The sequence below is a fragment of the Aphis gossypii genome, chromosome 3 (assembly GCF_020184175.1).
Source record: "Aphis gossypii isolate Hap1 chromosome 3, ASM2018417v2, whole genome shotgun sequence".
Classification (NCBI taxonomy): Eukaryota; Metazoa; Arthropoda; class Insecta; order Hemiptera; family Aphididae; genus Aphis; species Aphis gossypii.
In genome coordinates, this window is record NC_065532.1 from 16,488,754 (window position 1) to 16,506,231 (window position 17,478).

The following is a 17,478-nucleotide window of genomic DNA, read 5'->3' on the forward strand; positions in this document are numbered from 1 at the left end:
GTCGAAGCCGCGTCGGTTGAGTGTAAAATCGGCGCGCATCCGGATTGTATTACGGCGCCACGCTGTTGTCAATTTGATGATTATTTAGAAGGTATGTATTTATAATATTTATTGCGGTGTTTCTTATAAGTAATGACGAAATTATTCAATGATTTATCTTACCGGAAAATATCCATGTCAGGGTTGTGTTCCCAAACTATGTATTTTTGTTGTAAGTATAGGTATATAGAAAATTTTGAAATCATCCCATATATCCCATAGGTCATAATATAAGTAAGAAACTATTATAACAGTTAAAAAGTAACATATTAGTATTTTCTCATGTAGACAGTTGACAGTATATGGCAATAGATACTATATCTTTCACTTGCAGTAACACCCGTCAATGTAAAATTTTTGTATCCGTTCCATTTCAACCATTGCAGGCATCTTATCTACTCATAAATGAGACAAGTATTATTTACCTATGTAACAAATAACAATATTGGTACTCAGTGTTCACTGCAAGGAGTATACAGAGTATTCTTATAATGCCACTGAACTTTTGTTTAGTAATTATTTCAAAATAGATTGATTTACTTCATTACTGTTATTAGTATAATGTTAGGTATACATGTGTACGTCACACACATATATATTTAGTCAAATTTAACGTTATTATATTTTCATAGAAGTAAATAACTTTCGTTACAGTGTTCAATTCATATATTTCTAAATTTATTTGGTACATTCTTAGCCCGTAGGTAGGTACCTATATTTTTATCACTCGTATAAGTTTATAATGTTGCATATAAATATTCAATCTTGCACAGTCGTTTTTAAGAATAACCAATAGGTATAATTGACTTTTATGGAAATTAATAGGATAACGGATAACCATAAAGGTATATTGTATATACACTGTATACAGGTACACAATATTTTCATTGCAGTTGGTAGTTACAACTTACAAATAATACACAATACTATAATTATTAATTCAAAGCTGGGCAATAGTTAATCATTTTTTTTAAAATTCGTTAAAGTTAAGCTATTTTAACATAATAACTAAATGAGTTAGAATATAAGTTAGTTCCTGAAATTTCTCAGGTTTCTAAATTATTTAGTAGTTAGTTGGTACCCTAAATATAGTATAGCTTAATAGTTAAAATCATTGTTTAAAATATAAATTCAAAAAACCCTTTCTTAAAATATAAAGAGTTATACAATAAATTAATAGTTAAGATATGTGGTAATCGGTAGATACTAGATACTAACTTTTTAAATATATTACACAGTTGCAACCACATGTGGTTTAAAAAGTGCGTTAAAATAAATACAAGGGATCGATAAAAAATAAAATGATAATGAATTTAATGATTATCTCAGAATATTAATCATTACGTATAGTCGGCACTTGGACGTTCTATGTTTTATGGAACATTGAGATTTTTGTATGGTAAAAAAAAAAAACTACGTTTTGAGTTAAAAAGTCAAATTAGAAAGTTATAACGAATTTTAACTAACTAGTGATAATAGTTTTTAACTATAATTAGCCATAGTCCTCAGCTGTGTATGTCATCCCTATATAGTAATGTTTTAGTGCATGTTTCAGGAATTGCAGGTACCTAGGGCGCTGTATATATGCATTTTATTCAGTATATACACGAACTTTATTAACCCCGATTATAATTTGTAAATATCATATCAAATACGCGAGCACCAGAGATTTAGAATAATATTAATAATATAATATTATTATATTTCACCTGTTCGCAGGTACCCGTGCACGCCTAGCACTTTGCAGGACTGACGGCGGGATGAATATGATATTGTACACGTAGTGGGAGTGACCGATGGGAGTGTCTGCGAACGTCCGTTGGTGGGAGACGTCGAAACGCTCGCGCCTCTCGTCGGCGGGCGCGTCGGGCTGTACGCGTTGTCGAGCGGGCGTCCGTGGACCGTCCGTCCCCGAAGCATCAGTGGCAGTAGCAGTAGTCGGCTCACATCCGCGGTCCGGACGCGCACGATGCGATCGAAACACTGTAACGTCGGGCGCGCTATAAACCTGCGGCGGTAAACGAATCGAGAACAAAATCCGATCGGAACAGTACAACTGCGTTGCGAATCTCGTATATCGATCGAGACGACGTAATTTTTTTTTTTTAATATTAATTGTAAAATTTCAAATCGTAACGCGAAACTCAAATCGATCCGATTGCAGGTACTGCAGAATATTCTACACATAATAATATCGTATTTTGAAAAGAAAAAATAAACAAGACCGTCGCGCATTTTTCCGCCGCTCCGTAGCCTTACGATAATATGCGCTTGGTGCGGATGACGTCGGACCACAGCAAGAAGAGGCGCCGAGGCCCGTCTTCGGCGGACCAACACGGCGCGGCCACCGCCTCGTCGTCGTCGTCGTCGTGCTCGCCCCCGTCCGAGGACCTGTGGTGGACCGAGGCGGCCGTCAACGAGGTGACCGCCGAGCACCCGGGCGAGCTAGTCCGCACCGGCTGTCCGTACATGCTGTGCAGCGCGCTGCCCACGCACTGGCGGTCCAACAAGACGTTGCCCGGCGCGTTCAAGGTGGTCATACTGTCCGAGGTGCCGGACGGCACGGCCGTCACGCTCAAAGCCGGCAACGACGAGAACTGTTCGGCCGAGCTGCGCAACTGTTCCGCCCTGGTCAAGAACCAAATCGCCAAGTTCAACGACTTGAGGTTCGTCGGGCGCAGCGGACGAGGTACGCGTATCGATATGCATTATATACATATCATAATATCATAATATTATAAGTTTACGCCTCATAATCCTGCAGTATAGTTATATTTCGGATAATACGGTGAAAAACCTCCCCCGGAAATTTGCCCCTCGTACGCAACAACGGGTAAGGAAAATCCCTCCAAGAGATGACAGATTAACCGTTTAGTTTATTTACCATCATACTAGCATTATTCCATTTGTATTGTTATTGCACGATTTTTCCGGTTAATAGCCGGCTAATTTACCGTAGAAGAATATATAAACCAGAACAATTTAAATTATTAATTAAATACTCTTCGTAATGATGAATGTCGAACTTTCATTATAGGTTATTACCTATATTTTTAAAAAATTTAAATTATTTCGGTGGGATTTTGTCATTTCAATACGTCATGATGGGTAGGTAAATGTCCGGGTGTACTTTAACATTTTCTTACTTATGATAGAGATTTTCATAAGCGCACTTCCTTTATTTGTATACTGAAGACTTTGCGTATGTTCAAATTATGATTACTTTTGGATTTATTTATTTAAAATACCGCGCGTATTTTCGAATACTCGGATTCTACACTGTGTATTGTCCATATAGTTATATGAACATTTTTATTCAAATTATATACAATAAAAATTAAAAGTATATAACTATTGCTCTTACGAGTAGATTATGAAGATATTATACATTATAATCATCCTTTTATTAAAGTATTAACTATAATTATTATTTATTACATCCGAAATAGTCTGTAGTTTTATATTAAGTAAGATTAATTTTATAGGTACTGCGTGTGTATGCGTCTATACATTTTCCAAAAAGTGTTTAAACTGTATCAATATATTCATAGTGGAAATTTTCAGAATTATTATATAATATTATTGTATACTAATATTATTATGTATTTAACGAATTAAAAATATATTATATCATATTATATATATATATAATTTGTCTGAAAAGTTGACAAACTAAATTTAATAAAAATATAAAATTAAAGAAATTTATTTAAATTAACCCTCTAAGCTTTTTTTTTAATTTTTTTAGTTATTTCAGTTGTAGGATTTTTAAATGTTTATTATGATACTGTAGTAATAATAAAAAATTGAATTAAAAGAAACGTAAAAACCCAGAATGCAGACTAAATGTTTTTTATCGTTTTCGTTATCGGCTTGATTATTAAATGTATTAAAGTATAGATTGTCAATCTACATATAGCCTGCAGTACCTTTAAGGTCAGTATGCCTTTAACATCGATATCGATCGTTTCAAACTTTAAAATTTAGTGTTGTTATTTGAAACCTCTTGTATGAAGTATGCACCGATCACTTCAGTTGATATAAATAGTTCGTTTTCTTCGTATAAAAATATTCTGTCAGACGATAGCATCAGTTTCACTATTGAAAATCTAGGGAAATACATGGTATGTAGTTAATTCTTTTTTAAATTTAAATACATTTTTTAAAAAATTTTATTCATTTTTATAACTAGTTCATGTTAATTTTTGGTCATACTTTAAAAAATAAATAAATAAACTTTTTTTGCTTTTTTTAAAACAATCGTGTGTTTTTAGTTGCTTATTATGCTTTAAAATCCGAGCCCTATTATTTAGTAATAACATTTAAAATATAAAATATCATGTTTTAACTGAGGGGTCCCAAAATTCGGTGCGGACAGGAGCCTACCGGGAAAATCCTGATTTCCCGATAGCCCATGGTGTTTGCTGAAGCATTATTGTTATGCAAAAGAGTCCAACTGTTCGGATGGCAGTATTTGGGTAGAATTCGATGAATACCATGCATTAGGTGTTTCATTACTTCCAATTAAAACTTAACATTCACCATTTACAAAAAATTCATGGTAAATCTATTTAGTTCAGGAATTTTTTGACCTATTGTGTAGTGATCACTGATAATAAAATTTACTTAATTATGTATGATCTTATTAATGACTTAATATCTGTTCCTACTCTATAATCTATAATAGTTAAACTATTTGAAAAGAAACTCATACATAGTTATCTTCAACACTCGTAGATTAATATATTTAAATACTTCAAGATTATCCCAAGTATAAGTAAGATTAGGTATGAGTAAATTGAGTAAGTCACACGCAAAAATAAAATTAAAATATTTCATCGGGAGAAACAGTATTAAAAATAAATTATTTTTATACCTAAATATTAAACTTTTATAAATAAAATATATTTCAAATTTTACTATAAAATATATAGGTATATAAAATAAGTTCATTATATACAAATTAGTTTTAGTATACTATAGAATTAAAATAAGTCTGTACTTCTGAAAATAATTATTTGTTTTTTTTATATGTAATAATGTAATACGTGTAAATGAAAATTAAGTTTTTACAAATTTTAATTATTTTAAATAGATTATATGTCAAGACGTATCCATTTGTTGTTTTCTTTAATGTATTTAAGTTCAAAATAGTAAATACATTAAATAAAATATTATTTTATTAGGCTAGTATGTATCCAATATATAATAGATATGGCCATATGGGTATATAATATTATATTAAATTAAATAAAAAAAATTCTATTAACTCTGTTATTATTAATGTAACTTATTTATCTTCATAATATACAGTTATTAATACTTGATAAAATAACAGATTTAACGTGGAATTGGAAACATTAAATATCGTATAAAAATTGATAATAATTTCTGTAAGTTTTTGTGCAAATTATATTTCTATTTTGAACGTGTGATTAATTTTAAAACAGTATTTGTTAGCATACAATCTCATAGAACTATAGAAGCATTTACATTTTACATTTCATTGCGTGTGCGTTGTCTATAACCTGAATACATTATATGATCACTTAAGCTTTACTGGTAAATAGTAATTACTAAATCTCATACTTACAACATATAATAAAACGATAATAATTGTATAATTGTTTGCAGTTATGACTAATCATTATTATATACAATCGCATAGAATGTTAGTTAAAAAAACAAAAAATAATATTTAATTTGTAAACAAAATAGTATATAAATATGTAAAAGCATTTTTTTTTTAAATATTGGCACCGATTTTGTAGCAGTAGGGCTAAGGTTGAAGAAATATTATGCCAAAGTGCACTGCAGTGCGTGTCGTCTTCTTTTTTCTTTTTTGTGTGGTTTTTGAGATATCATTTCGGGTGTCTCGTTTTATGTGCATATATATATATATATTATACAGCTGTAGGTAATTAAACCGTGGCCTGAAACTTCTAACCTGATGTCATTTAACATCCTTAAAAGGACCGAGACAAAGGACAAAGAGTCTTTGTTCTTGTGCTTTTTCGCCGACACATCACTCCGCGTGAGCTATCGCGGCGCTATCAGATGGTGGTTTAAAGATGTTTTTATTTTTTCATTGGAAACTAAATACGTTATGATTTTTTATTTCCTATCAGAAGATGCAAAAACAAAAATATCAATTTGCAATAACTGTCGCCCTAAATCTCTTTTATTATCATTTATGTACAATTACTCGGACACATTTCGACACTATATTATAATATTAATTTACGCCGCTCTTTGATGGCAGCACTCATCTTCCTTTGCCGGACGCGTGCAATTACTTTGACGACAGCAACTACAGAGGGGAAAGGTAGAAAAACTCGCCTATTGATGTATTGCGCGTTTGACAGGATTTTGTGGTCGCAATATGTGCAGGCCCGTCGCGATTTATACCGCGTGTATGTATTTGTAATAGTAATAACTAATAACCAGCTATAAATTTTATAATGTTATATTATTATCGATGTTTCCATAAAAAAAGCGCAAAATAAAATAATTTTTTTTTAAAAAGTTAATGATTATTCTTTTTAATAGTTAATAGATAGTGGATAGTGAGTTTGTGTATATTATATTATACGAATTATGATAGTAAATAATAATATTCTGTGTATAACATTCAGAAACAGAAAACTGTATATGTATATAATATGAAAACAATACCTTGTATTAGTTGTATTGAAATTATTGAACGCGTATTCAATTGTTTGATGTTCAAAGCTACTTTAACTACTTATACAGTAAGTTAAACGCGTATAGTCTTGCTATAGCAAAATGCGTAACAGAGTTGTGGCTTACACACAAATTATAATTATGTATGATTCATCTTTTATCTCCCTTGATCCTGCAATTAATTAGTTAAACTGCAAATGACGTGTCCCGGTGTGTAAATCGTCATATCGCGTAGTATCTCGACCTTTCTAATTCTATTGCTATGGCATCATACGCGGATAGCGCAAATATGTGGAAATGTGAAATACTTATATAAACTACCATCAGCGTTTAATACTACCTATACTAAATGTGGTATGGTTAAATAATGTTTGGATGTGATTTTAACGAATTAAAATTAGAGATGAGTTATTTTTTCAATTTTAAGTATAGTCTGAAAATCATCACTTAATACTTATCATTATTTTATTGTTGGTAATAAGATGTAAACTCGATATTTAAGATTTAGGTTTTAGGTAAAAATGAATGATGTTGTTAATGTTTTAAAATATTAAATATAAATAGTACCAAGCAATAAATCCTACTATTTTAAATTATGGTTGGAGATATGGTTTATTTTAAATACTTCCTATGTATATTTTTCTTTTTTTATAAGTTCATAACTTATGGTACCTAATAAAAACTCGTGTTTTATGTATAGAATTCACTTTAAAAAAATATCATCTGCATAGCTAATTATGAAAAGATAATTTTTATTTGTTTAGAAAATTCCTTTTAAAGGAGTAGATTAGGTTAGAAATGTAAAAAAACTATCGAAAAGAAACAACTGCTAAACTACTAGCAAATGCAGTTTTAATAAAACTCTGTTAATTGCTCAGAATAATTCCTTATCTATTGATTATAAATAGTTACTGGTTTATCATTGCTTTTAAAATTAAGATAATAAACAGTGATACATCACAATTCTGTATTATGTGCTGAAGTAAGGCGAACTTAGATTCTAAATCAAGTCTAGTATTTTTCAATTAAAAACGGCTTCAATTAAATACACGGCTAATTTGTGTTTGAATTAGAAAAAATAAAAGGGGGATACAAAAATATAAAATATATTGCGTACTCGGAAGATTTAAGTTTCTTATTGATTAGATAATAATATGCAGATTATAAGGGGTATAATAAAAATATTTTTAAGAAAAAAGGGGTATTTTGTTATTTGTTCCCCTCGTTCCCCTTCAATTCAATCACTGCGGTAATATAGTCTTTGTATACTTTATTATTATAATATAATATAACAGAAACGTGTGTTTATATATACAGTTTTTATGTATAAAAATATAGTTGTAACTTGTAGAATTAAAAAATTTTCACTTACTTTATTATCTTAAGACTAACAAATAATAATCGATGGTGACAGGCATCGGACTTGATTATTGCTTTTCTGGCGCCATTTATACTATATATATAGGTATATATATATTTTTTTTTGTAATAATATTACTATTAGGAGAGAATTGTGTTTATCGTGTATGTAAGTAGTATGCTGAATGAGTCATAAATATCATGGTCATGTCCCATATAAAATTTGAAGCTGTAAAAAGAAATATTTATACGTATTATATGTTCTATATAATATAGTGTAATACATTAACCACCTTTTAAATTTATTATTTTATATGATAAATAATCAGTCATAATATGAAGATTAGGTATGTGGTTATATTTAAAAGCTAACTTATTTTCTTAACTTAATATTTTTATTTTTTTAAAGTTTTCATGACTTCTTGTCACGTGAATTTAAAATAAGGACATATAATCATAATTTAATAACAAAATATAAATTAGATAGATACTATATACATATTTACTGCTTACATTATTATGTTTGTGAATAATTTATTGATATAGTTTAAGTCCATGATCGAGCGAGCCAGCTTTATTAATCTAGCAATGATCAATATCAACTATAGAGAATAATCCATATTTTTCTATAGTATTTTATATTTCTATATTATCTATAATTTTTTTTTAAAACAATATACATTTATTTTTAGGGAAAAGTTTTACCATTACCATTACGGTTTCAACGTGTCCACCTCAAGTAGCAACATATAACAAAGCAATCAAAGTTACTGTGGACGGACCTCGAGAGCCTCGATCAAAATCTCGTAAGTATCTTAATATTAAAAGATACAATTTTTTCTAACCGTAATTAAATTTAAAACTATTTATAACTTAAAACTTGATACTTATTACTTATGAAGTGAATGCTTAACGACTTCACATTTTTGTTTATGTCCTAATATTACTTTTATTTAAATTGAGGAAATCGAATATTTTCGAGTATAACATGTGTTTGTCTGTAATACAATAATAATAATAATGAAAAAAAAAACTATTACTATATAAAGAGTTTTTATACTCATGCAGTCTTGACTTCCCTCAATTGTGTTTAGCTTAATTTCACTAAATTTTATTTCATTTATATGTGTATCTATATTTTATTGATATCGGTGGGTATAACAATAACACCAAAAAGCGTGACTTTTATATGAATAGGCTCCGGAAAACCATGTGGCAGACCTCCGGGTAGTTTTTACAACTGTAAATAGGCTCAATTATTATAATTATAAATATTATTTAAACACGCAGACCAATTTGAGTAGCTTTGCTATTCGAATGTGATCGGTGGGTTCATAATAAAAGAACAAAATTAAAAAAAAAAAAAATAATAATAATAATAACGTTAATCGATAGGACAAATGACAATCAAATAATATATGTGTGCATGTAAATATGTTTTGTTTTTGTCTATGAGAACCAATATATATTTTTATCAGTTGACGATAAATATTTTTTTTTTTGCATTTCGGCAAAACATGCTGAACGTTTTTTTATCATTATACAATATTATATTATATTTTATCTCAACCGCTAACATCCGTGTGAACCACTAGTGGTAAATTAAAATAAGACTACATTATTTTCTAAACTTATACTAAATTTAGTTATCATTTGTTCATATGTATACTAAAATAGTATATAATTTTATCTTCACAAAGTTAATATTATTGACTTTTGTATATATATAATATGTATTAGTAATTTTATTATTATTAAATGAGAGGATGAGAATATTCATTTTTAAAGTAGGTATCTATAATTAGTATAAACTATAATTAATACTTTTATATCAGTTTACAATATTCAGTTCTTTTTTTTTAAATGTTTTAATGATTGAGAGGTACGATTCATTGAACTACAGTACTTATATAATTTATGATAGAAAAACCAATTTTTGATTTGTATTTCGGTCTAATATATGATATTGAAACCAAAAAGTGATTTTACAGTGGGATGGCTATAATATATCCCGGATAACCCGAGACATCACAGGTTTCAAGATTTATGTCCCAGTGTCCCAAAAAGAGGTTTTGGGACGTACAAATTTCTTAGATTAAAGTAAATAGTTTTAAAAATGCCGATTTCAGTTAAAGGAATAAAGAAATTATGAATACAGATAGTCATAATATAATTATAAATACGTGATCGACGAAAACTGGTCGTTTCTAAATCATTTATAATTTAAATGCCGTTTATCTAATATTACTAGATGATTCGTTAACTTTGTTTCATTTTAGTTTTCAAAGTCCAGTGGTAGCTTATTATTTATACTACTTAAGTAGTTAAGTATATTTTATTACCTGTTAAGCGATTGAAAAATAATACAATAACGAATGAGTTAGAAACTTAGAACTAGTTTTTAGGAAATTAGATATAGGTAGAAGTCTTAGATTTACATTGGGTATAATTCGTTATTATTATTATTATTTTTAATATGTACCAGTGTTGATTGTTTTGAGGAATAACAATCTGGTAACCTTAACATATAGTAGAGATATTAACGAATTATTGTACATTTAAAATGTATCAATTATACGCAGTAAAATATTTAAAAATAATTAACTACAGTTAAAAATGTCCATATTTATATTGGAAATTTTGTGCTTTTTGTTTTTCCTGTACACCAAGGTCCCCCTCATCAATTCCGTGGATTGGGCCTCGGCCAGAGGCCCTTTATGGAGAATGCATCGTTTTCCAATCATTTGCGGGAGTTGGATACATATCGTCGAGTGAAGACCGAAGAATCACCCGTCCTCGAACAATCGTATCGGTCAACAAACAATCAAGGTAAGACATATATTTTAATATTGATTTTATTTTGGTTAAAAAAAATTCATCAGAAGTACGCCGCTCGTATGACGTATGTAATACATATAGTGAACCCGATGACGACCGCACTATATATACAGGGCTGACCGCAGCTCTGAGGTACACCGCAGAATTTAAGGAGCTCCCGGTAGCTTTTTTCAAACATGATTAACCATGGTTCTGGTTTACCTAAAATGTGTAGAACATCCGTGTACTGTACGAGTATATTAATGAATGAATCAAAGTAATCAAACGTTAGAATGAATGAAACTGTTTGTCCGCAGAGAGAAAAAAATAGTATAATATGTATTTCAAAACCACTTGTTTCTGTGTTCATGTTATTATGAGAATTTACATTTTTAACTCGACTCTAAATTGATAGTCGTTATTCATTGATCACAAAGAATTAATTTTTTGTTTTTTAAGACCTTAACATCAATAATTAACCTACCTTTACATAAAGTTAAATAAAAGTTATAAAGGTTTTTAGAAAATCTAATAATTTTTCACAACTTTAGACGTAATTATAGTTTATTTTGTTAAAATCTATTAATTAATTTAAAATGTTCTTATTGAGTGACTATTATAGTGATGTTAGAGTATTAAAGATTTTACAGAATTTGATATACCTAGGGCAGTTGACCAGTATACATTTTTTTTTATAAAGTTTTCTTTGCACAGAACATAAGCTACGTCACGTGCAGGCACCGGCTACCGATATTTTGATGTTAAGTTATGAATGAGTTAGATTAGTGTATTCTATTCTCACTCAAGTGGTTATTACTTGTATACTTCCTCTATTATGTCAATAATATGTTATATTGTTAAGTTTAATAATTATATGATATTATATTTTACATATCACATTTTAAGCTTTTACTATAAAGTAATACTTTATAGTATAGTATACTTTAAAAGTATAATACCTAGGTATATTTATATTTTATACAATTAAAAATTAGATTTTTTAAAATATTAAAAACACGAGTACTAATGAAGTATATAAACTATTAAGTTAAAATTAGGTACATAATTTAAATATAAATAATGTAAATTTTTATGTAGTACCTACCGATCCAATTTATATTTTATATTATATACACCTCCATATATAATTTAATTTATTATTTGGAAATAAAATATATTATACATGCAATATACTTATGTATACTATATACACACTCAAAGTAAGTTTCTGATCCTCCATAAAACAATACAATTAAACAAAGTAATTGTCATCAATGACAGTACCACGTGGCTGGGTATCCTACGTGGATATAATATTATTATTATATAGGAATATATAATAACAATACCGCTGATTCAAAGTCTCAACAGTGTATTTGTTAAAATATGCTTGAATAATATATACTGTATTTTTATAATGTGAGATTTTATCATTTACATCTGTAATAAATCTTAGATTTTTATTACAGTATTTACAGAAATTATGATTTACCACCATTTAATATTACTACTTACCTACTTAAAATAATATACGGCATACGCGTGTTTATAATTTAATGAATAGTACATGATTATTTTTCAAATTTTATTCTTTGAATCCATAAGTTCTTCTTTATAATAGGATAATGATAAAATATTTAGTAGTTTTTATGTAATACTAGGCGGATAATTATTATTTATATAATAATAGAATACGTTTATGTTTTCGCTAAAAATTAAGTATGTCTGTCAAACAATTGCTACTGGTTAAAAAAAATTAACTTGGACAATGCTTGTTAGTTGTCAAAATTTTCTCACGCTTACGTGTTGTATTTTTTTTTTGTGAGAGGTTATAAATTTGACACTGAAATCTAAGGCCCCTCTAGACACCCTATTGAACACCGGAAAATGCGGTTTGACCCAATGGACCTCGCGGTGTTTGGAGTGCGTGTGTGCGTGTATGTTTATTATTGATAAAAAAAAAAATAAGTCAATACGAAATATTACACCGTCTGTGACCAAGTTAACGTGCCCACTGTTGTGTGCTCTGTAAAACGATATCAAATACTTATTAAAGATCATAGATACTGTAAACATTGAATAATACAGGGTTTAAAATGATCTTATATATAGTTGCAGTTAAAAAAAACCAACAATGAATATATAAATATAAATATGCATAACAGCTATAGCTAGGTATATAATATCCAACAGGTGTTATACCTATATGTATAATAAATCTTGCCATTGCAATATTATATATGTATTATGCTGAACGTTAACGAGATTTTTTTATTTTGTACGTATAATAACGCCATTAAAATAGAATAAAAAGTGAGACGAAAATATTTAGACCCCGTTAACAATGTTTTCGACTATAGTCTGACAATAATAATTGGTACCTTGACGAATGCCGGATCCTTGGGAATCATATTGTTTCCGTATAGATACATATAGTCGTTAAAGTCTCCACTCGGTTATTTGATTATTATTTTTTATTTCCTCGGCGTTATACACAAACAAATACTTACAAAATCGTATATAATGTATATACAGGGTTGATGGGGTTTCGGTAAAATTCAATAACATTCGTAATCCCCTGGTCCGTCCTCCATAATCATACGTTACTGCAGTAGACATAAATCATGTGTTGGAAACGGTGATAGAATCGTGACTATGCTACCGATATATGTTTTGTTCTTACTATATTATACAGATTCGATTTTTTTTTCAACTTCAGATACACACATATATATGAGAACAACACATTGATTATAATATTTTATTTGACTTATAATAACATATTTATTTATGATTGTAAAATCTATGGTATCTTTATCTGAAATATTGTCTACAAAAATACTAAATAGTTGGTGAAATGCCTTACTATATAGGTACTAAATAATATTATTAAGAGCTATTGTGATTGTATAGTTAGTTTAACTGTTATAGTGAGGAAAGAAATGAAAGCTAGGTTGACAAAATTATTATTATTTTTTTTTTTTTATCACGTGGATGAATTTCCATATTGTTCAACTACATAGAATGAAATAAACCGTGAAAAGTGGTTAAATCTACGTGTAGCCGTTCTACCTGGGTAATTATTTGTAAACTTCAATTGTGCAACACGTCAAAAATGTCGCTGACAAGTGCACTAAAATGTATACTATATTTTTTGTACATACATTTTTTTACAATATGTAAATTTTCATTCTCGATCAAAAACTGTATCATTATTAATTATAATAATGAGTTCCCATAAATTGTATGCTATAATAATAAATCAATAATATCTTAGATTTTATAGGTACCTACTTATCTATAACTACTTTAGTTTAAAATCATAGATTTTATTATTGTTCATCATTGATATTTGATATGATGGGTTATGATCATTAGATTAATGTTTTATAATAAAAAAAATGCATATAGAATTATTTTATTTAAAATACAAAAAAAATATGGTTTTAAGTTATTTTTAGTTGAAGTAATTTAATGTTATTTGAAATTCAATTTTATTCGAATATTAATGTAAATTCACGAGTATAAAACAATAGATATGATCATTAAAATAAGAAATTTATTTTATTGTAGGTATTTCTACACGTTATATATTGGTATACATAGAGTATGGTCGTATGGGTATATATTGAAATATTTATAGTAATATTTCAATGACAAGTCAACACAATATAATATTTGATAGGTACATTATATTTATGAATACATTTTTAGACTGAGTTCGTAACGTTCGATATAATTTTGGGCAATACTAAAAAAAAATATCCTGTACATGTTCAGCAAGCTATATATTATATTATTTATTAGACACCATTATGAATTTGCTGTGCTAATATATATAATGTAATAGTCATTCGCGCAATTGTTTGCGGTTGGTTTCTCTAATCCATATAATATATCTAATTCATATTATCATCACTGCAGTAGCGTGGTAAAATAAAAAATAAAAACGCATGTGCGTTCCGATATCAAAGTATATAGTGTGTTATAGGAACCCATGTTTTTTGTTTTATTTTTTCTATTTATTAAACTATAGAGTACGTCTTTTATTATAACGGTAAAAACCACAAGGTCGCTGCTGTGCAATATATTAGGACAAAAAGAGCTAATAATTTATGGATTTATTTTTGCATTTGATTATCACATATTATCTTCGAGAGGGAAAGTATCTATATACTTTGTGATAAAACATTTATTTTCAATTAACCTTCTCTATACTTCTCGAATCCACTGTATAGCGACTCACTGGGATTTCTTAGTTTTTGCACAACTATTCGAAACTGCTACATGATACCCAATAATAATATTGTTACGTAAAACTATGCACCTATGTCACATTTATAATATAATAATATTATGATAATTGAGTGTTGACTATATATCTGTTAGGTTTTCATGTACCTGAAAAATCAACACTTTAATTGGTTTCTGATATTTCATGTGACAAACGTCCAAATTAGCGACCACTAGGAATTTCGTACGAATACATAATAATATCATAATTTCTAATTACTAATACAATTTATATTGATCGATCAAATTCACAATATATATATATATTTTAATGAAATACTTATATACCCGGAAACCAATCATACGAGTAGAAACATAATAATAGTTCACTTTAGGTACGTGTATCTCAAGTAAAGTATACACTATTGTTGCGCGGTAATGTGGTATACGCGGTAAAAATTAAAACGTTATCTATTTCTGATACGATATATTGGGTCGAAAGGATTATTATTGTTTTTTTTTTAAAAGTAAGTAATTTAAAACAGTTATACCTATATGGTGAGACTCGGTTTTAAAAAACGAACGCGTGAATAAAAAAATAGAATAAAATAAAGTAAAATAGAATGTAAGATGACACATGCGTCTAGGAAATATACATGTACCTATATAATATTATTATACTACTATGTATTGGTGGTTGAAGGTATTATATAGGTAATTAAATATGTTTTATAGATTTCTTACGGTAATTTATTTTTTACATAATACTGTACTTTATAAAAATAAATCCCAAATGTACTCGATTTTCGCTGACACTTCGATCGAATCTAACAATAAATCCTCTCAGTAAACGCCGTGATCCTTCGTTTAGGATATATATGTTTATACAAAGGTATTTTAATCATATCATATTTAAAAATATATAATATATTTATACCTACAAAGTGCAGTACTATACAGCTATTGTGTTCGTACCACAGGCCGATTCTATTCTACTTACGACGACGTGCTTACATATTAGGTACACCTATTATAATGAAATACGATACCAGATGCAGTATTATATTATAATATGTACATTACATAAATATACAATAACGCACTGCAGCAATGAGCTCGATAAATTGCAGCGTGCAGCGCACACGTGTCCGCGCGTACCTATATAGTTTGTATTTTTTTTTTTTTACGAAATCATAAATCGTTTTCCTCGAAACGTATAATTCGTCCATACTTATATACACATATATATATATATATACGATGATGGTACATAATATTATATAAATGTGATATTCGGTCGTGAAGTCGTGAAGCAATCAACTGCGCGGAGAGGAGTCATTGCGCCTTATAATACCGTGTATACCTGTGTGTATCCCTATATATAATATATATGTATATATTCATAGGTATTTTTCCGTCTGCTCTGCGTCCGAATATAATACGCGTATACACGACGGATCGGCGTGTATATAATGATAATATTATATTATATTCAAATAACAGACGCGTGATTATGTGTAGCGATAATTTGTGATCTCGTATATAATATACAAATGACTCCGACGATGGTCCGTCGAGATTCGTGTGTGATTGCCGGTTTGGACGATGGTAGTCTAATAAGATCCGGCGGGCACGTCTTCTGCAGCATCGCATAGGTACCGGGTACCTGCAATATAAATATATATACTCGACTAAGTATATATCATATGTATATGTGTATCTTCGCTCTCTCTCCGATTTGTTTTTGTTTCTCCTCTTGTACTGTACACTGCAGCAGTAGTGCTGGGTGTATTATTATTATTCGATGATTTTTTTTTTCTTATTCGTCTTCTAATTTTGCTCCGTGATTTCTTGGTGTCTTGCTTCTATGGATCTCGACGAACCGTGAACGCGTTATGGATTCCCTACCCCATCCCGCCTCCCTAACCGTTCGTTTACGGATCAACGGTTATCAGAAACAAAACGCGTCTTTTTTTTTTCGTTCGTTCGTTCGTTCGTTCGATTTTTTTCATTTCCAATGTCGATTCGACTTCCACCGACCTGCTGTAAAGTAGGCACTTCCGGTAATGCGTCTCGTCGTAGTCTGTAAACTGTACACATTATTATTATAATAATATATTATACACTAGCTACAGGGAACTGCGGGGTGTTCGCGCGTTCCAAATCTCCACCGTCCGTGTAAATCATGTGATACCTATTCTGACGCGCACACCGTCGCCGTCGTCGTGGTGATGGTAATTGGTAATAATTTTATATTCTCATAGTCTGCTAAATTTCCTATTGATATATTTCGACGATGGCGGGTTTATTTAAATATTTTTTATGTTAAACTTAAAATATCGGTTC

The 17,478-nt window shown here is 29.3% G+C and overlaps 1 protein-coding gene across 1 annotated transcript in view; it reads left to right on the forward strand.

Annotated features, from left to right (window-relative positions):
- The first annotated feature begins 1,788 nt into the window (after positions 1 to 1,788).
- The window catches only part of LOC114125667 (protein lozenge-like), a 42,033-nt gene continuing 26,343 nt past the window's right edge, over positions 1,789 to 17,478 (forward strand). Inside the window, exons 1-4 of the mRNA XM_050202740.1 lie at positions 1,789 to 2,130; positions 2,204 to 2,728; positions 8,775 to 8,888; positions 10,753 to 10,911. Coding sequence (XP_050058697.1) covers positions 2,305 to 2,728; positions 8,775 to 8,888; positions 10,753 to 10,911 — 697 coding nt within the window. The 5' untranslated portion in view covers positions 1,789 to 2,130; positions 2,204 to 2,304. The remainder of the gene's footprint in view (positions 2,131 to 2,203; positions 2,729 to 8,774; positions 8,889 to 10,752; positions 10,912 to 17,478) is intronic.